The sequence below is a fragment of the Aplysia californica genome, unplaced genomic scaffold (assembly GCF_000002075.1).
Source record: "Aplysia californica isolate F4 #8 unplaced genomic scaffold, AplCal3.0 scaffold00066, whole genome shotgun sequence".
Lineage (NCBI taxonomy): Eukaryota > Metazoa > Mollusca > Gastropoda > Aplysiida > Aplysiidae > Aplysia > Aplysia californica.
Window position 1 is genome coordinate 781,842 of NW_004797336.1, and position 20,182 is coordinate 802,023.

The following is a 20,182-nucleotide window of genomic DNA, read 5'->3' on the forward strand; positions in this document are numbered from 1 at the left end:
ATACATTTATATTGGCATATTGTATGTAAACTCAAACAGCCCACCCAGTGTTCATTTGCACTGTGATAGTGACCTTCTTTATAGTTTGTTTACTACTTTCATTGAAACATGTACACGCCCCCCCCCCCCCCCCCCCAGGGCAGTGCTCCTGACTGGAGAGTCTTTAGGCCATTCTCAAAGGGGGGATATTAACATGTTCTTATGCTCAGTAAAATTGCAAATGGGCTGATTTATCAATGTCAGGCTCATCATACTGTGCTGAAACAACATTGGGGGAACTGCTGCTTTTTCTTTCCTCATCCTTACTATCGTCGTTTTTCCTCTACTTCTTTTGTATGTTTGTCACTCTCTTGTGAACTGCTATTTCCAAAGTGCCTTGATAGTCGAAGTAGACTTTGTGCTGTTGAGGCTAGAAAGGCGAGCAGAGTAAGGCTGATTCCCTGTTTTGACTTCTCTGTTAACATCCTCACCTTGGCGTTCATATGATCTTGCGCAGTTGCAAGCACCGTAAAACCTTACTAAAACAAACAAACATGTACTACAACGGTCGGCACATTAAGGACTTTATGATTTTTTAAAAGTTAAATGCTGATGGTAGTTGGTTGGCGGGTACTCTGGCATGGCTGACTGAACCAGAGATCATGACTGAATTTTTGCTGACCTACGCTTCAAACCTGTATAGCTTATTCTTTAGCAATAACTCTGAGAGTTTTTTTGATTCTCACACGCATGATGGATACTAATAATACTGATCGCATGTATTTCAAGTAGCAGTCGTGACAGATTTTTCATACAAACCTCTTGTCTGAATTTATCAATTTACAGTTTTGGTACATGGAAAGAATATGACAGTGGAATCTGTGGTGTAGTGATAAGGTGCTTTGTCTTCTCATGCAGAAGATGCGAGCTCCGTTCCCATATTGGGCAAATTTTTATCAAGTATATTGGTCTTTCTGCAGGAAAGTTGTATCCCTGATAGGCAGGGTAGAAGTCTACCTCTTAAATTATATAAACTGTGTTGATGGAGGCGTAAAACACCTACTGTTTTTTTTTATATATATAAAAGGAGTGGGGTTATCAGTGGTCTATATTTGAAGTATGCTGATCCCACATGACTTTTTGAAATGGGATCTTCTTTTGTTTTTGTGGGGAGAATTGCTTATTGATATTATTTCAACTTCGCCCCCACCCCATAAAAAGTAAGAAAAAGCAAAAAAATGTGAAAATCGCAATTCAGGGCCAAAGGAGGTAGTTATGTGTTCATGAGAGAGTAAGGCTAGAACAGTCTTCTCTCATGAGCCTTTTGAGAATGTTTTAGCATCCTTGTTATTTGTTCTGTTCTCTTCCTTCCAGGAGACGATATTCCGCTATGACTCTGGTAACATGATCGACACAAGCCAGGCTCTGGCACATTCAGGGTAAGTGTGATGGCAGAGGAGCTCCTTCTACTGTAGAAAACGTCTAGATAGGTGATGTTATTTGCCCTCTATCGATATTCATTATATGTCTTATGACGATAGTGTTTGTGGTGAATAAGGTCAGGGCAAATAAGATGAGGACATTCTGAAAAAATGTCCAGTTTTTTCTTTCTCTTTCATCTTAAGACTAGTCTTTACTGGTCCATCTTGTATTGTTTGGTGAAGATTCAACTCCAGTTTCAACTCGGTAAAATGATTTAAAGAAACAGGAAATTTGAGTTATGGTTCATCTTTGACGGGACTGAGTCCACTGTGTGGACAGTCAAGAAATATCATACAATTAATTATGAGAATGCAATGTTATTGAATCAAGGTAGATAAGATGGCAGTTCAACTCTTACATGATAGATATTTCAAAACATTTCTGTTTTATGAAGAAAAAAAAGACGGTATATGAATAGAAAAATAATAAAATTAAAGCTTGCTTTAATTAACCTTGTTTCAATACTCATCACATCCATGAACTATGTATGTTACCTGTTTGTAGGGAAATTCTTTACTCTTGGAAGGCACTTTTGTATGGACTGCTGAGTGCTACAACTTTCTTGTTAACATGTTGTCTTCTTATAGTAAAGGCGTGTTGAAGTCATTCTCTTACACTCACTTCCAGAAAAATACCCGCATGTGTGTGCACACTTGCACCCACATACTTTCCTACAAACACTATCTCAGATTCCTATACACACTCATACCTGCATTATTCACATGCACGGGTCTAGTTGTGGCGGTACAGGTGCTTTGATGTAATTGGCCCGTTCTTTTCTATCAAAACGTCTATTATCCTTATCTGTCCTCTTTTTTTTCTTTGTATGTGACTCTTCAGTATCACTTCCAATTTTCTGCCCTTATATGTGACCTACTTGTGTTGCAAGTGTTGAAAAACTCTTACTTGAGCTGAAAAAAAGAAATTAACAGGCCTAGTCACACAAATTACACAAGGCCCATCCTAGCCTGATCTGTTATTGTTCCTTTCCCCCTCAGACCCCCAGAGCCCAGCCCGAGCATACCCGTGGGTTCACGAAGTCCGAACCTTGCCCGCAGCTCCGCAGCAGCCCCCCAGTCCCCCCGGACTCCGCCCCCTCGCCCTAGCATGCCTCCTTCCAAAGCTTCCCCGCCTCCTCACATGACCCCACCCATGGCCCGCAAGAACCTGTCACCCGCCATGCTGCGTCGGCCCAGTGGGAGCGTGTCCAGTGGGTCATCTGCCTCTACCAGGAAAGCGGGCCGGGTGAGTTGTTGTATTTTAGATACATTGTATTCAGTTTGGGTTCTGGTTACAATGCTTTTGGTGGGCATGTTTTTTTAGACAATGGAAGACAGTTTGGTGGCATTGTGGTGTCACGAATGACTGTAAACCATAAGGCCATAGGTTCTAATCTGCAGGCATTTCACATTAATGTATAGTTTTGTCTGGAGTCTTACCAGTCACTTTTCAGCAGGTTTTAATGCCAATATTTGAAAATGGGCACCTTGCTCTAGAAAAGGAAAAATCTTGTCAGTTTGGTAGTATGTTAGTGTGTGTAATCCACAGCTTGCACTGTATGCTTCCTGGGAAGCGGAGAATGTTCAGTGTCTGTGGTGATGAAAATAGCTGTAAGGCGCATAGACCATGTTGTAGTTCTTTTCTTATCGCTATTACTGTCAGTTCGGTTTGGTTTGGCCATGCACAATAGGGATCAGTAATACCAACATTGAGCGTAACTTTCTGTATTGTCTTCAGGGTTCTGAAGGAGACAAGTCCTCCTCCTCATCCATCATCTCCACCATCAGCAATGAGCTCACAGACATGGCACAGTCTGCCACCAACACAGTATCAGAACTTTTTGGTAAGATTCATTAACGTAAGATGAGACGAGATATGATATGTTTTCTTGGTATTGGTGTTTTTCTAGTGTGTTGTGTGTGTGTGTGTGTGTGTGTGTGTGTGTGTGTGTGTGTGTGTGTGTATGCATGAGTGCATGTGTGCCTGCATGCCTGCTTGGATGTTGTATCGCTCTGAGCCTGGATTGGCTCTGACAAGCAGGGTTGAAGTAACACACTTCCTTAATGATTTAATTTGTATTTGGTAGGGACACAAAACACCCGCTCTGGAAAAAAAAAATTGATGTTCTGGATATTTTTTATTTTTTAAAAACCAAATAATTAATCTGTTATTGTGATGTACTGTAGTTTGCTAATACTTTTTCTTCTCTTGTTGTTTCAGGAAGCAATAAAGCAGCTGCTGCACCTCAACCTCAGCCTAAAGCTGCAGCTGCCAAGCCCTTTACCCCTCTAGGTGATTTGACACAGTCATTGTTGTTGTTATTGATCCAGATTTGATTCAGTAAAGACTGTCCAAGACGACCCCCCATTGTCAAAGAGAAAAATGGTCATCTTAGGTGGTCCTCTAGGACAAGTTTCTTAATAATAAAGGAAAGATGGGAAGTAGTTATTTGTACAGGTGATTGTTGTGGACAGGTGGTTGTTAGAGTAGCTTCCACTGTTGTTTTGGGTGAACTTAGTTCGATCACCTTCTTGTTGTAATGGGTTACATGGCTATAGAAATGGTTTACACGGCCCATATGTATGAAAGCCAACAAATGTTTTCTGTTTAACTGAAGGCATTGGTGAACATTTTGTTAGTGTATATTTTGTAACTCTTGTCTGTTTGTTTCTCTTTATAATACAAAGTTTCATATCTTCATTTCATCGGTTATTGAACATTTCAGCAGCTCTGAAAATGTTCAGTTAATGTCCAATTTTTGAAAATTCTTTGAAAAAAAGGTGTTTGTTTTTACAGTGTGGGAAAAAAATTCGCAATCATATTTGCTGTTGGAAAACACTGATAGTATCCTCCTTATGTGTGTCAATTGTGTTGGTGACATGACATGTTAACATTAGTTCAAAACATACCTGTATAGTTACCATCTACCATTTTGGCTTATTCCTCTATTCTCCAGCTCTTTGTGATCAGCGTTTGTCTGTTTGTTTCTCTGTGACTCAACAGCAACAGAATTTTCTTTTTCTCTTTCAGGCAACCGTAAAGCATTGGTTGAAAAATCAGGTTTAGTGAAACATGCAACAAGCAGAAAGCAGAAAGAACAACCGAAGCTGTCACCTGTTGATGCAAAGGGTAACTCAAACAGGTCAGTTGAAGTCTTGTATTTAGTGAACAGGTGCGGGTTAAAAGCTTCAACACATCAATGGTCACCTTTACTGATCAGAGTAGGATCTGATCATAGTAGGATTCTACAAAGGAGCCATATAACTGGAACAGAAGGTCCTGCCTACTAGATTACAAGCTTTTGTTTCAATGAGTGAGATATAGTCTAAATTGTCCAAGATGGCCACCCATTGGTGAAGTGACAAGTGGTTGTCTGAGACAGGTGGACATCTTGGACTGTGTCATTGTAACTTTTTTTTTTAATCCAAGGGAAGAAATGGGAAGTTTTCATTTGTACAGGTGTGTAGTACGATATAAACGGTTTCTATGAAGTTTTCTCTGACTGAATCAAATTTTCTCCTAGCTTTTTAAAAGCCGCGTGCTAGTGTAAGGTGTTACAGGAAGGGGATGTGGCAAGAAAGATTTGGGCTTCAATTACATTTGCAAACAATCAAATTGTTCCATGGAAGTTTGAATGGAGGTTGAGACTTCCCTCCATTTGAAAGGAAAACATTTCAGTGGTGGCTTCTGACCTTTTTAACACTTTGACTCTGTAACATCGGACTGATTATTTCAGATAACTAAGATTTTTTGTGCCAGAACTTGAGACAATATAAAGTGGAGTTTATTAACCCTATCCATACGCCCTGGGGTCATTTTGTACCCCCGGGGTTGTATTCTTCACATTTTAGAATACTTCTAGTACGAAGATCTCTTTGAAACTTTCAGTATTTCTCAAAAAATCATTTTGACAGACTGCAATGCAAAGCATCGGTATCGGATTAACAAGTAAATTTACTCTTTGAAAAGTGGTGGCACAGGGTTTCCCACATCTTATGGATACGATAGTTAAACCCGACGTACGGATAGGGTTAATCAATAACGATAATCTTTGAAAAGTAGCTTAGGGATATGAATATTAGAATGAAAGTTTAACCTTTTCTCTTTCATTGAGTACTGTTCCTTTGACTAATTATCTGTGAATGATAAAACTTTTATTATGTTGGGGCAAGGAATTGACGTAGGATTTTGATATGGTGCACTTTAAACATTTGCGGACAAATGAAAATGCGCCTCATCCAGAGTTTTTATTGTTTTTGTTTCTCCTTTATGATGGCCACTGACCACATTTGTTCAGATTTAGGGAAATGAACATGGAGTTATTTGCTCACCTGGAAGTACAAGAGAAAGAAATTTATGTGTTCTGTTAATTTTTGCTAAGGAAAAGGAGGATGTATTATGGGATAGTTTCTCTGTTTCTTCTGCTGTGGTGTTTACCAGAACCAGAGCCTACTCAGTGGTGCTAAGGAAAATTGAATTGAAGTGTGTGTGTGCCAGAGGATGGTAAGAGCTGTTTGAAGTGTTTGTGGCTTATCTTTGGTTACATTGTATTTTTTTTCTTTACCTCTGAGCTTGAAGTTGATATTGTTTGGAGGTTTTGTTGTTGTTTTTCTATACCTTGCTCCAGTTTTTAATGCAGTTGACAGTTTAGTCCAGTCACTTTCCTTCAGGTTTGTTTAAATGCTAACATTTGAGAATAATATTCCAATGAATACTGTAAATACAGACAAGCCGAGCCATGTTTTCTTCTTCCTCCTGGACTTCTGATTTTTTGTGTTCAAAAAGTCTTTTTTTAATTTAGTTGAAATTAACAGCTATTTTCATACTGTTTTGCTTGATAATAACATAAATTATTTCTTTTGTACTGCTGTTCTGGGAACTTGTGTTGTTTTTTAAAAGTTTGTAGTTACTCTTAATTCAGTTTGCACTGAACTGTGTTTAGAACCTCTACTTGAGCCTGTCATTTGAAATTTGTGACAGGAGCGAACAACAGGCCTTCCTCTGCTTTCTCATTCTCCTCTCCCCTTTTTTCTCCTCCTCAAAAGAGTTCCTATAAGTGAAGAGCTGGTGTGTTTTTTCTGGTACCAAAGTACCTAGTTTGATCCCCATTTTGTACACTATATGCTCACTGTGTGTGCCACGGAATACTAATTAGTTGAAAGATGTTACATCCTGAAAAGACAGTGCTCTGCATTTTTTGGTGTATTTTATGCTTTCATTGCTTATTATCTTTGAACATTTTCTTTCTTTAAAAATTAAAAGGCAGATGAGGCGGAGGTGGACCAAGAACAACTTTCCCAGAGAGCACATGAAGAGATGTTAGACAAGAAAAGACTAGAATAGTATAGGATTTTTTAGAGTATTTGAGTGACGAACCATGACTGCCGATGCCTGTTTTAGATCTGGCTCTTGATGAATTCGTTGTTCTGGGTGTCATTTTGAAACATATCTCCCAACAAAGATCAGTAATAAAGTTGTCTCATTCTTCTGTCTTTATCTCATTATTTCCTTCTTTTCTGTCCCCCATTCAGTGAAAACCAACAGTTTCTGAAAGAAGTGATCAACTCGGTGCTGGATGGGAAAGGCTTGAGCTGGATGAAGGGAGGCCGGCTGAACAAGCTGATGGAGGACGAGAACTATCGCAACTTTGTGGTCAGTCGGCTAAACCGCAACCTAGACCAAAAAGTGGCAGAGGATGCGCAGCATATAGAGGATGTGGTGAGTGCTTGTTTTACCTTTACAAGGATGGACCGTGCCAATAGTAATCTTTCGCTGTAAGAAATCTCAGTTCACGTTTCTCTTCTGTTGATAAGAGTTCAAGTTTCCCTTGCAATTTTTTTTTTATTTTCTGGTTTTTATGTTTATACATTTAAGTTTTTTGTTTGGTCAGTTCTTACTGTATTATTTGTTATAAAAAAGATTGATTCAGTCAGGAGATTTGGAGTGGGGGGGGGGGGGGGGAAACCTGGGCTTTTTTAAGATTGTCCCTGCCCTTAGAATCTGTGGATTAAGCGGCTTTCCGTGACATGTTATCAGCAATTCGATATCCACCTGTCCTTGTGATATTCTTAACCTTCTTTTTTCCTTATTTATTGTGGCCGCAAGAGCGCTGCCTTTGATCTGATCTATTTATGTGCCACAGGGCTATAGACTAATGAAGACTTAACAACCTTTTCAGTGTGTGAGCAAGTCTGTGTTACGAGGCATGATGTCGGTTCTGAAGGCCATCATCCATGGTCTAGGCTGCACCATCAACAACCACGGGTTAGGAGGAATGGCCTCTGCCTACATGCTGTTGGAGATAGCTCACACACACTACTGGGCTCGCGACCCCTCGGGCAACAAGAGTGATGCCAGCCTTACCCCTGAGGTACAGCTCATTCTGGTGTTGGGAAAAGACAAAGTCCACCTCAATGAAAGTTTGCAAAAGAGACAGGAACTCCCTCGGTTTTCAAAAACCATGGGTCTTCTCCGTATCCCGCTACTATGAAAATAAAAAAACCTGAATGGTTTCTCTTTTCTTTTCTTTGCAAAAATTTTTTCTTGCTTTTTGCTCAGTCATTTCATCAGCTATCTTGATGAAAGCAGCATATGATGAAAGTATTGAAGAAGAGGATAACAAAGCTTTCTGATGTATTCACTCTGTTCAATAAATGCAATATAATCTCTCAACCTCAGTATACTATTAAAGTGTGCTACTTTGTTACTATAGCTAACAATAAAGATGTGGTTTTGTTTGAATTACTCTGTTATGTCATTTTGGTTATTATATACATGTGGATAGTTGGAGGGTGTCATTGGTGGGTCCTACTTCTTTTCTTTTCCAGTATTATTTCTGTCTGTCCATCTTGCTTTTTCTCCAGCACTAAATAGCTGTTATAGATTGAATGTATTTCTCTTTTTTCAAACAATCCAAGCAATCAAAATATATGTATACGTCATTGTTAAAAAAATCTCTCTAAAGGAGATCACTAAATTGTCTTTTTCTTTTCTTTACCAGATTTTTCCTAATACTTTCTTTTTTGTGTTGTGTTGTTTTAGCGTATGTCACTGCATGGAAGCCATGAAAGTCTGACCTCGACCAACCGCAAGCTCTCTGATGATATTACTACAGCCAGTGAGTCCCGATCGTGCTTGTGCTGTGTGTGTGTCTTTTCATAGCTTGTTTTGCTTGCATTGCTACAAGATGACCAGCCAGAGCTAGTGTTGCAGAATCCAGTTATTGTCTATTAGGACAATAGAATGGGAAGCTGGGAATGTTTCTGAGTGTTTTTGGGTCTGCTGGGATAATGATATAGATTATAAAGTGCATAGAGTTTGCCATTGAATGAGAATATGATATGCGCTATACAATTGCTATTTCTTATTCTTAATCTTATTGTTATTTATTATTTTTTAAATTATAATCAGTATTATTATTGTTGTTATTTTTATAATTAGTATTGTTATTGCTACTATTACTACAATTATTATTACTAAGAGAAGTGTTTGGAAAGCTTCACATTGGGAAATAATGTTAAGTATTCACCGCTAACTTTTATGCAAGCATAAGTCTATGTCAGCAGTGGTAACGTGAACATTTTTCAGGACACTCCTGTGATTTTTCTTTCTTTGTAAACTTTCTGGTTGGGAGGGGGGGGGGGGGGGGGGGTCTAGGGAGTATCCTAACGATAGGGTGAAGAATTTAGATGAAAATAACCTAGTTTGGGCAGTAGAAAGTTTAGATAATGTCTATGGTTTTTAAAATTATTTTCATGTGACAATAACTGGTTTCTTATGTAGCATAGACTGTGTTGCCTTTGCAGTGGCTGTAAGCTGATTTACGCTAACATAGTAATGTAACAAATGATATCTTTGTCTTGTATCATTTAAAAATGATTATGCCAAGAAAAAGATTAAAGCATGCTTAGGAATGTGTTAAGATGTAGTCATGTTTGGGGGTTTTTTAAACATCAAGCCTAGGCAAAACCTGTGGCTCCTTTTTTTCATACAGTGGATTGGTTTGGGCTTATTTTTGTTTTGTTTTGACTTGTTCTGTTTAATGTAATTCGACTTTTTCCCTTTGCCCTGCCCAAAATTGTCCCTTTCCTTTTTGAAATTTGTTTTGAAGTAGTTTATCTGGTTCATTTAATCTACCTTGCCAATTGTAGCCTCAAATATGAACAATGCCATGTTTGCTTTAAAGTATAAAGATAAGCTTTAAGGGCAGGAATAAGTTAAGCTGATTTGTGTGTAGTTCTCTTTATATCCTAGCTCATGCCTTGTTTTCGTCCAATGCATGTTATATAAATTAATACTGAAAGTTCACATATATTTATTATGGATACTTAGTTTGTATAATTTGGTCTAGTGCATTCTATCGTCTCTGACCTAACTTCAACAGTATCCACAATAACTGATTTCTTACTAATGGCTAATGCCGTATACTAATGCTAACAAGGGATGAAGACCACTCACTCACACTTATTTAAAGGGTCATAGGAAATTTAGGATTGTTGTTGCGAGGGAGTCATGCAGTACTCATCAATTTTTGCCTGTATGTTAAGAGTGGGGTTGGTTTATACTTTCGCTGTCGCAAGCAATACACACAAGTCGAAACTTTGAGAATTTGTTCTTTTTACAACTTCCTAAGACTCCATCAAAGATGCACCTTTCAACATGGCCAAAGTGCAGTTTAATGCTCTGGTCAAGACTTGCGATTTTGTTGCTTTCCCTGATAGGAAAAACGCAACAAAATCAGGGTTTTTGTCTCTGGTATAAAAAGTACCCAACCGGACTTAACTGGATTGCTTGTGACACAGACGATATGTACATGGAAGTGTTTTTAGTTATGACCAATAGTCCCCATTCTGATTCTTTATAAGATAATAAATACTTCAGAATGTAAAGTCGTTTTCACCGTCTGATAGCGTGACCCAATTTTACCTACTTGAAGCGTACCATTTTTCTCCAGTTCCACTATAACTCAAGAGTTGGAAAGAGAAATTTAAAGACTGAGTTCAATCTGTTTGCTTCTGCATTGAGACTTAAAAAATGGTGACATTGTTTATCATTTGCATCATCAGTTCACAAAGTTATATTTATGTTGATTGAAAAGTAGTGTAGGATGCCATTAGATGCTGCACATAGCTTTGCCCTGACTTTGCTCCTTGATTTCCCTTTTTCTTTGTGTTATTTGTCAAAGTTGTGCTACTAGCAGAGCGGAGGAGTAGCAGTCAAAAAGTGTTGTAACTGGAGGATGAGTAAGGGCATAATTTTGTTACTTGAGTAAAGAAAAAGTAACTTTATAAAAGTGTTATTGGGATTACAGGAAAAGTGATACAGAAGTAGCGCAAGTAATTTTGAGTGTTCTTGGGTAGTAGTAATTAGTTTCTGTATAGAGCTGAGAGCTTGTTTTCGAATGGAAGAACGCTATATAAATGTTATTTATAAATATCCATCTTTATCCCAACTTGTCTCTGACACAAATAAATAAGTCCTTCATATAAGGTTTCCTTTTCTTATTGGTGATAAGGTTTGCATGGTGGGTTTCAAGTTTTTCAGTTCTAGAACATTCTGATCTGTGTAAGTTTCATGGTTTTTTCTTGCTGGTTGCTGATGTCAAAACTTTTAAGTTACATGTGTCCTTGATATAAAGTCATGACTTCAAAAACAGCGAAAGGTTGATAGAGTTGAGAAGCAGAAGGGGATAAAGAAGAAAATCGGGAAAAGAAAAAAAGTGATAGTAGAGCACACAAACAGTATGAAACAGGAACTGTAAGCGTGCAAGATTTTGTGGTGTTTCTGATGAAGGGAGGCTCTGGTTGTCCCTCCTGCAGAGAAGTTACTTTTGCATTCGAATCAGAAAGATAAAGAAGTGGGTTAGTGGTCTGTAATATTATATAACAAATCATCTCTTGTCTGGAGTTGTTTTTTTTTCAAAGACGTGGATGGAGAATTGAGTGGAATTATTGTTTTTGACTGAATTAATAAAATTTCCCTTTGAGTGGATGATTTTTATCCGACCTTATGAGTTGAGAAGTTGTCAGGAAAGGCCTGGGATTCTCAGATCTGCGGCTGTGACATTTTGCACCATTCCCGTTGTCCCCCCCCTCATAATGCTGTGACCCTTACTTCCTTCCCCAGAGTGGTGGCCAGGCAAGCGGGCTTCGAACCCCCTCTCTACTAGTTCAATAGGCCAGCCCCCGAGCCATGCAGGCACTACCACCTCCATTCCCACTGCTCCTGCCTCTAATGTTAACCCCTTCCCTGAGCCTTTTATGTCTAGCCCTAGTCCTGAAGCAGGCAAGTCTGGCTTTGTTGTAGACATTCTCTCTCTGGGTGATGCTCTTCCTTTTACTTTTCTCTCTCCCTTTATTAGTTTCTTTTGTTTTCTCTCTCTCTCTCTCTCTCTCTCTCTCTCTCTCTCTCTCTCTCTCTCTCTCGTTCTCTTGTATGTAGGAAGGCCTGTATACAGTAAGCCTGCTTTGAGAAGGGGGTTGTCAGACTGACCGAGAAGTTAGGAAAAGAAAATTTTTACTTTTATTCCAGTAGAAGAAATTGGCAGTATTGTTTTTGTTGGTCCCATCTAATATAATGTCTGTTAACATTATACGAACGAAAACACAAGTGCACTTTGGATGCTCAAGGCTCATTTGCTTATAGAAATTATGTTGATTAAAAGTGAAATGGGAGACGAAAGACTCATCTGGTCAGGGGTTCAGCCAGTCAGTAGGTGCAAATCCTGTGGGTATGACAGGCACACTGTATCAGTCTTTCAGAGTGTCTGTCTGGGTGTTCATTTGTTCATTTGTCTGACTTTCTGTCTGCAGTCTCTTTCCTCCCCCCCCCCCTCCCCATCTTGTCAATGCACATAAGCTATTCATGCACATGTGTACTGTACTCCGACAAATATCTGTACCCTTATGGAAAAGGTTGGGAGCTTCTTAGTGTTCTGATTCGTACTTAAGTCAGTTATATTTCCGCTTGATAAATCTGCTCAATCACCTTTTTTTTTTTTGACAGTTTGCCTACCTCGCATCTTTAAAAGCTAATTTGCTTTCATATTTTTATTTTCTTAGCTTGAATTCTTAAAAAGTACTTACTGACGTGTTGATTCTGCTGCTAAGCCTGTTAAAAGATAGTTATCAGAAATTGCATGTGTGTTGGATAGCAGTTTTGTAGTGATATAGTGTTTGTCTATGTTTACTGTAAGTAAGACTTGGATTGTGATTAAAAATATGTAGAATCATTTTGTTTCAAATTAGCAGTATTTGTAATGCTTATACTTTTAAGAGAGCAGTAAATTTATGATGGCTGAGAAAGCTTTATAACTAAAATGATACAAAAATCTCAGTAAAACTGAAATGAAAAAAAAAATTTGCTATATTGACATGTAATTTTTTACACTAATTCACTTGCATTCCTGAGTTTTATACAAATTTTTTCCAGTTTCAAGTACATGTCTTTTGTTTACTGTGAATGAAAATTTTACTTATAGTATGTTTAGAGCTATTTAAGTGTGAAATATCAATTACCATTTTGTGTATAGGACATATACTTTTCTCAGACACTCACACCTATGAGAATTTCACTAAACTGATTTTTCATCCTTCCCTTTATCCGCCCTCTGTCTTATTTTCAACCATATCCAGCTGTATAACATTACAATATCGAAGTCATTCTATAAATTTCCTATTGTTTTCGTCACACTTTGGTGGAAGGGGGATTATTTGTGGATTCAGCTACGGAGCTTTTATATCATTATCATCTCATTATTTCATAAAAAAGTAATCTTTAGTGTTAAGATATCATAGGAATGGATGCTATTAAGTCTTTGTTGTTATTGCTTCTTACTATCATTTTAGTTTGACTTAAATATCCAACTTTGTTTTGTGCTACTTTTAACCATTTTTTTCCTGTAGATGAAAATTAACAGATAGTTTGGTTGAAAGAGGTAAGGAAATATTTAACGACTTTTGAATCACTTTTCCCCTTTTACGATCATCTCGTTTTCTTTTGGATAATTAGAACCTATTATTGTTAGTAATAGTATTATATGACCCACACTTAAACTTATCTTGGTGTATTGGTGGCGAGCCTCACACTTGAACTAACTCATGGACTGGTACTGTTCACACTAACAGGTTCACCTGTCATCGTAAATGGAGATGAGTTTGAGAATATCGAAATCACTTCGGTGTCAGATGATGGCGGGGTGGGCGATCGCAACGACAACCTTCCACTCGACTTCCAGCAGCAGCACCACCACCACTCCAGGTCACAGGTGAGCTCGGCGAGAGACCGGAATGGCAACCCCCCGCAGTTCACTGACCCACTCGCAGCGGGCGACGCTGGTCAGCTGGCAGAGTGGACCAGGCAGACGGGAGGCAAAGTGGCGCCCTCTTCTCGGCTTGCCACTCAGCAGGGAATGGCATCATGCGATATTATTGTGACTGAGGCGGAGTCAGAGGCGAGAGCTCAGCAGGCGCAGGGGGATATGCTGAGGGACATGGTGAAGAACAAGGTGAGGGGAGCAGACATGGTATTACTGGTCATTTTGGGGATTGAGCACTGGACTTTCTGTTAAGGAAATGGGCCTTGGAAAAATATCTGTTGTCTTGGAAAGCTGAAATAAACTCTTTCTCATCTCTGATTTGAGCCTTGAGCTCTGATGTGTCTGTCCTGTCCAGTTATCTGTGTTTCTGAGACGTAGAGGGCATGATGACTATGACAACAGCAATCTTTATTCATCTCGCTGGGAGAAATTTGGGGAGGAAGATCGGATGAAACAAGGAGTTGAAGGGTACATGCTCCCTATTATTACTGTTGCTATGTTTCCCTTTTAGCTTGTTGGCACACATTATAGAATTTTATTGAATTGAAGTCAGTGATCTGATGCATGCTTGGGTTCTGATTTCAACACCAAAGACATTTTCTGTAGACTATGGCTGCTGAAACTTGAGGGTTTAGTGACCTAGAATGAGATGAGGGGTTTATATATCACCAGATGTCTGTGTTTAAGTTTGCACAATAAGAGCCAAAAATGTCCCTAAAGAATTTTAAGCTGTATTCTGGGGTTCTCTGTGTTTGTGCCAGGGGAGCATGTTGTAAATGTGACAGATTGAATGTGATGGTGTTCAGAGAGATTAGTTACCAAACTTATTTTATCGAATATAGAGCATATGCCTTGTGAAGACGAAAGAATGAAGTACAGAAGTTTTCAATGTGATTGTTTTTAACAGTTAATGTATAAATTTACTTTTACTTGGTAGGAAAAGGGTTAACAGCTCTTTGGTTGGCATTGCAGGTCCCTGTAAAGTTGCTTAACATGGGGGCATGCAGTTATGTACTTAGTTTTCTTTTTTAGTTTTGTTATCTTAAAGAGAATTACATTCTGTTTGGTTTTATTTTCAGGAGTTAATCAAAGCCAGCAAACTGGACCGCAAGTTTAACAGTGTGGACTCAGAGATGTCCGAGGCCAGTACCCTGGTCAGCACCAGCTCGGAGAAGGAGGAAGGAGAGAAGAGAAGACATCGCATCAACCACCAGAGTATTCGCTCAGCTCTCTCTGACAGCGAGATGGAGACAAATTTGGTCAGTGGGAGTTGTTGTTGCTGTTGTTGTTGTATTGGTCCAGTTGTGCTTGGGTTTGTGTCCTTTGGCCCAGTGTCTTCAAGTGATAGCTGCAGTTTGTCTTTATTGAATCTGTTCACTGCTATTATTAATTTAGGAAGCGAGAAAATAAAATAAAAATACTTTTGTTTGTCCCATGGGGGAAATGTGGCCACAATGGCAGACCTGCCACTCATCCCGATTTAGTCGGGATATCCCGATTTTTTGCCCCAAATCTCAATCCTCCCAATTTTCCCGATTTCGATCGTGTGTATCCCGATTTTTTGTCCCAGTCTGCTGTTGTGCCGAATTTTTCTAAAAACATACTCCTTTATCAAGGGAAGCACCCATCAAACTTTTTGTCTGTAGGAACTCGCAGCACTATTTCCCGAAATATCGATGCCGCATTTAGTAGTTGACTCTCCCCAAGTTGTATATTTTCCCGCACTCAGATTTCTCCGATGATAGCCTGGTAACTGTTACAATTTGGGACGTTTAATAATTGATAATATTCTTAGTTCCGCTTTTACTTTCAAAACAAGCCTTGTCCGAGGTCTGGTAACTGCGCGTTCACATCAAACACTCGGACCAGCGACAGTCTTTCTAACCCTCACACAACTAACTGTAACTGCGGTGACAAGACTAACATACGGCCGTTGTCGTTGCTTTAGTCAGAACGCATTATGAGGGATAAGAGATTTGTTGGTACATTTGGTCGGTCGACCGCCGTCGTTATCCTAAAGTAGAACGACTGTCGCTCATCCGAGTGTTTTGTGTGAATGCGCAGTTAGTCGGATCCGTTAGTAAAATTGTTTCAATCGCGCATTCGCGTCACGTGACATATCATCACCGTGTGAGTTCTGCGTGTCGGGGACTGTCCGTTGACGGAGTCAACTTAAGTTCATGTATTTCGGGACTTATTGGTAGGGGTGGGGGGGTTTATAGACACTTGGACTAGGAGTACTTGACGCGATGCTTCAGGATTTACAAAAAATAATGATAACTCGCACGTACGCACGCACGCACGCACACACACAAACACACACGCACGCACGCAAACAAACAAAGACAAAAGACACACAGAGGGCATATAGGCCAAGGAATTTATGGACACCCCTGGCAAAATTTTAAGTCAGCTTTGGCGGTCACCTTGGTGATTTGCTGTTGATCCCAATTTTTTTCACCATATCCCGATTTTTTCTCCCTGAGATCCTGATTTTGAGGTTTCATAGAGTGGCAGGTCTGCCACAATGGCATGTACAGTGTATGGTATGAATGAAGTTTAAGGTTACTTTGGCTTAATACAGTTTCATGATACAAACATGCTAGTGTTGGTTCCCATAGTTTAATGTCCTGTTTTGTTTTGCTTTTTTTTTTATTGTTGTTGTTTGTCTGAGGTCAACTTTAACGTCATTTCATGCTTGGCAGTGTGGGTGGTTGGCGGGTGCTCCTGTGTGGTTTGCTCCTTCTTTCCTATCAAACATCTGTTGTCCTGATCTCTCCTCCTTTTTTGTGTTTGTTTCTCTCTTGTAACACCTCTTATCTTCGACCCCCCTGGGGCAGTGCCACTGACTGTAGTGTCTTTAGGCCATTCCCGAAGGGGGGACATTTCTCGTTCAAGCATAGTAGAATTGTAAATGGGCTGTCACGCTCATAACTGTGCCTGGTCTACAACAGGGAACTGCTGCCTTTTCTTTCCTGTTCCTTACTATTGTCATTTTCCTCTACTTCTTTTGTATGTTTGCCACTCTCTTGTGACCTGCTCTTTCCGGGGTGCCTTGATAGTCGAAGCAGACCTTGTGCTGTTGAAACTAGAGAGGTGAGCAGTCTAAGTCTGATTCCCTGTAAAGACTTCTCTGTTGACACCCACCCCTTGGGGCTCGTATGACCTTATGCAGTTGCGAGCGCCGTAAAACCCTCTACTATAAAAAAAAAATCTAATCTTCGGCACTTATATGACCTTATTGTGTTGCAAGTGCGGTAAAACTCTTACTAAAACTAAAATGCTTGGTTGTGAGTGGAAAGAGGTGATGATCCTGTGTTTCATATGGGTGTCACTCAGCTGTTTCTTTTTGTGGTTCTGTAGCTAGGTTCTGCTATAACAGAAATTTAACGAGAAAATTTTGGTCTACTTTCCCATCCAATCCTGGTTGATGTTAGTTTTTAAGAGCTACTTATGCTTTGTAAGGGGGATGTTGGTGCATTATGAAGTTACGTCTTGGTCACAATTTTCAATCCAAGGTCCAGGTTCTGAAACTAACGTTATCCTGAACTTCAGACTTTCATTAGTCCTGAACTTTTTTTATATAGCGAAACCCAAATCCCTCAATCTTCAACTCTGGATTTTCTTAACAGAGACACCCAACTGTTCTCAGTCTTGAATTCTGAATTTTTACAACAGTGAATCCCATCTTTTTTCGGTCTCGAATCCATACCTTTCTCAACCTGAAACTCCCAGGGTTTTTCAAATCCAGACGTCTGGGTGGTTGGAGGGTGCTCAAGTGTGGTTTGCTTCTTCTTTCCTATCGTACATCTATTGTCCATGTCTCTGCTCTTTCTTTTCTTTGTATGTTACTCTCTAGTACTTCTAATTTCAGTACTTTTTTTTACCTATTTGTGTTACGAGTGCCGAAAAAACTCTTACTAAACTAATCCAGACCTTTGGCAGCATGGAACCCCCAACCTTTCTCTAATCCAGACCTTTTGCAGCTTTGAACCTTGCCCTTTCTCTCAACCCCCCAGCTTTTCTCTAATCCACAACTTTGTTAGCCTGGAACCCCAGCCCTGTCTCAATGTGTCCGTCTCTGGCCCCCCCCCCCCTCCACAGCCGACCAACTTGAACTCTCGTCGCAGTCGTTCCTCCAGCATCTGGAGCACCAAGAGCGCCTACAGCTCGGGTTACCGCTACCACGACGGCCAGCTGGTGCACACGGGCACCGCGGGGCTCACAGCCGAGGCGGTGCAGAGCCGCAGCTACCTGTTTGAGGGCCTGGTGGGGAAGGACCGCTCGCGGGTCTGGGACCACATGCAGTTCTGGGAGGATATGTTCCTGGACGCCGTGGCGCAGGAGAGGGACATCATCGGCATGGACCAGAGGCCTTCCGAGATGATGGAGAGGTGAGTGGGCAGGAGGTCATTTATTTTTTTTTGTTCAATTAATTTTTAAGTTGTTTCAACTGGACAAAAGTTATTTTTTTAAGGTGCCTCTTAACTTTGGCCATTAAAAAAAATTGTTTAAGTAATTTCAATTGAACAAAGGTTGTTTTAGAAGGTGGCTCTTAAATTTTACCATTTGAAAAAATTGTTTTGAGTGGAGGCAAAAAAGACTCTCCATACTACTTTGACTTTTAGCGTGGTTGGTAAAGGCCCTTATGTGGTCAGCTCTGTATACTTCTTTTCACTGTTGCTTTAGCTTAGTAGCAGATGCAATCGTCTCTGTTTGTTTTCTTCCTTCCTTCCTTCTTTTTTTCTTCTCTACTTTTCCTGTTGGACCAAATGCTGTATTGTAGAATAGACCTGTTTGTATCAATCAAGGCAATGATAACATTAATAGAAAAATACAGTCGAACTTGCTCTAACCACCATCGGTTCACCTGTACAAAACAACCGCTTCTCTCTTCCCTTCTTGAATTTTAAAAAATCATAATGATGCTTTCCACGAGGACCACCTGTTGAGGGTTACCACTTTTTTATTTGACAATGGTTGGCCCTCTCCTCTTGCACAGGTCTGATTTGCAAGGTAAACTGTTTCCACTAACCCACCTCCCCTCCAGCTTTTCTGTGGATGGTTGGAGGATGCTACTGGTTGGTCGTATTTCTTTACTTTCCCTCCGTTGGTTCTGTCTGTCTGTCTTATTTTTTCAAGCACTATATGACCATTGATGTTTCTATGTGCTTCTATTGACTCAAGCAAACAAACAGACCACCATTTTTGTTTGTTTTGTGTTCATATCGTGTGTCTTATGTGCCAGGTACAACTCGCTGGGCGACCTGGAGAAGAAACGCCTGGAGTTTGATGAGGACAGGCTCTTGGCCGTCATGCTGTACAACCTGGCAGCTTTCATGCTCATGATGAGGGTGCCCAAGAACGAGATCAAGAAGAAGATTCGGCGTCTGCTGGGCAAGTCGCACATCGGCCTCCAGCAGAGTCAGGACATCAACAACTTGCTGGACAACATACAGCAGCTGGTGAGTGCACCGGTCGGCGGGTGGTTGGCGGGTACTCTGGTCTGGTTTGCTCCTTCTTTTCTATCAAACATCTATCATCTCCATCTCTCCTCCTCCTCCTTTTTGGTATATGTTTATCTCTTGTAACACCTTATTTTCTTCTCTTTTATGACCTTATTGTGTTGCAAGTGCTGTGAAACTCTTATTAATGCTATAAAAGCAGTATAAACTCCATTATACTTCACTTTTTAAAACAGCATGTGGCGGAGTCTTACACAAAGTAGTTACCCCCAGGGGCAGTGCCACTGACTGTAGTGTCATTAGGCCATTCCCAAAGGAGGGACACATCTCTTTCAAGCACAGTAGAATTGTAAATGGGCTGATTCATCATGTCACGCTCCTAACTGTGCCTGATCTACAACAGGGAACTGCTGCTTTTTCTTTTCTGATCCTTACTAATGTCATTTTCCTCTACTTCTTTTGTATGTTTGTCGCACTCTTGTGACCCGCTATTTCCGGGGTGCCTTGATAGTCGAAGCAGACCTTGTGCTGTTGAAGCTAGAGAAGTGAGCAGAGTAAGTCTGATTCCCTGTAAAGACTTCTCTGCTGACACCCACCCCTTGGCGCTCATATGACCTTATGCAGTTGCGAGCGCCATAAAACCCTCTACTAAAAAACAAAACAAAGTAGTTGTGGTGGATGTGGTGTGGTTTCATCTGTCCAAATTAGTCTCTAAACACTTGTTGGTGCTCTGGTATGGTTTGTTCCTTCTCTCCTATCAAACATCTATTGTCTGTATCCTTCCTCCTTCTTTTGTTTATGTTACTCTCTAGTAACATCTTTTATCTTCAGCACTTACATCACCTTATAGTGTTGCAAGTGCCATAGAACTCTTACTAAAACAAACTAAAGACCTCTTGCTCCTTAAATAGATGTTCTATGTTTCAGAGTTTGATTCTGT

The 20,182-nt window shown here is 40.0% G+C and overlaps 1 protein-coding gene across 7 annotated transcripts in view; it reads left to right on the forward strand.

Annotated features, from left to right (window-relative positions):
* Positions 1 to 20,182, forward strand: part of LOC101849356 (MAP kinase-activating death domain protein) — a 94,128-nt gene that overhangs the window by 47,989 nt on the left and 25,957 nt on the right. For 6 of the 7 annotated variants that reach the window (XM_035968523.1, XM_035968520.1, XM_035968526.1 and 3 more), the window contains 13 exons: positions 1,354 to 1,418; positions 2,460 to 2,706; positions 3,199 to 3,304; positions 3,682 to 3,753; positions 4,492 to 4,603; positions 6,993 to 7,179; positions 7,640 to 7,831; positions 8,503 to 8,578; positions 11,587 to 11,745; positions 13,587 to 13,966; positions 14,857 to 15,036; positions 17,882 to 18,171; positions 19,026 to 19,242. In XM_035968523.1, coding sequence (XP_035824416.1) covers positions 1,354 to 1,418; positions 2,460 to 2,706; positions 3,199 to 3,304; positions 3,682 to 3,753; positions 4,492 to 4,603; positions 6,993 to 7,179; positions 7,640 to 7,831; positions 8,503 to 8,578; positions 11,587 to 11,745; positions 13,587 to 13,966; positions 14,857 to 15,036; positions 17,882 to 18,171; positions 19,026 to 19,242 — 2,283 coding nt within the window. The remainder of the gene's footprint in view (positions 1 to 1,353; positions 1,419 to 2,459; positions 2,707 to 3,198; positions 3,305 to 3,681; positions 3,754 to 4,491; positions 4,604 to 6,992; positions 7,180 to 7,639; positions 7,832 to 8,502; positions 8,579 to 11,586; positions 11,746 to 13,586; positions 13,967 to 14,856; positions 15,037 to 17,881; positions 18,172 to 19,025; positions 19,243 to 20,182) is intronic. The other variant, XM_035968525.1, reaches the window with a different exon arrangement.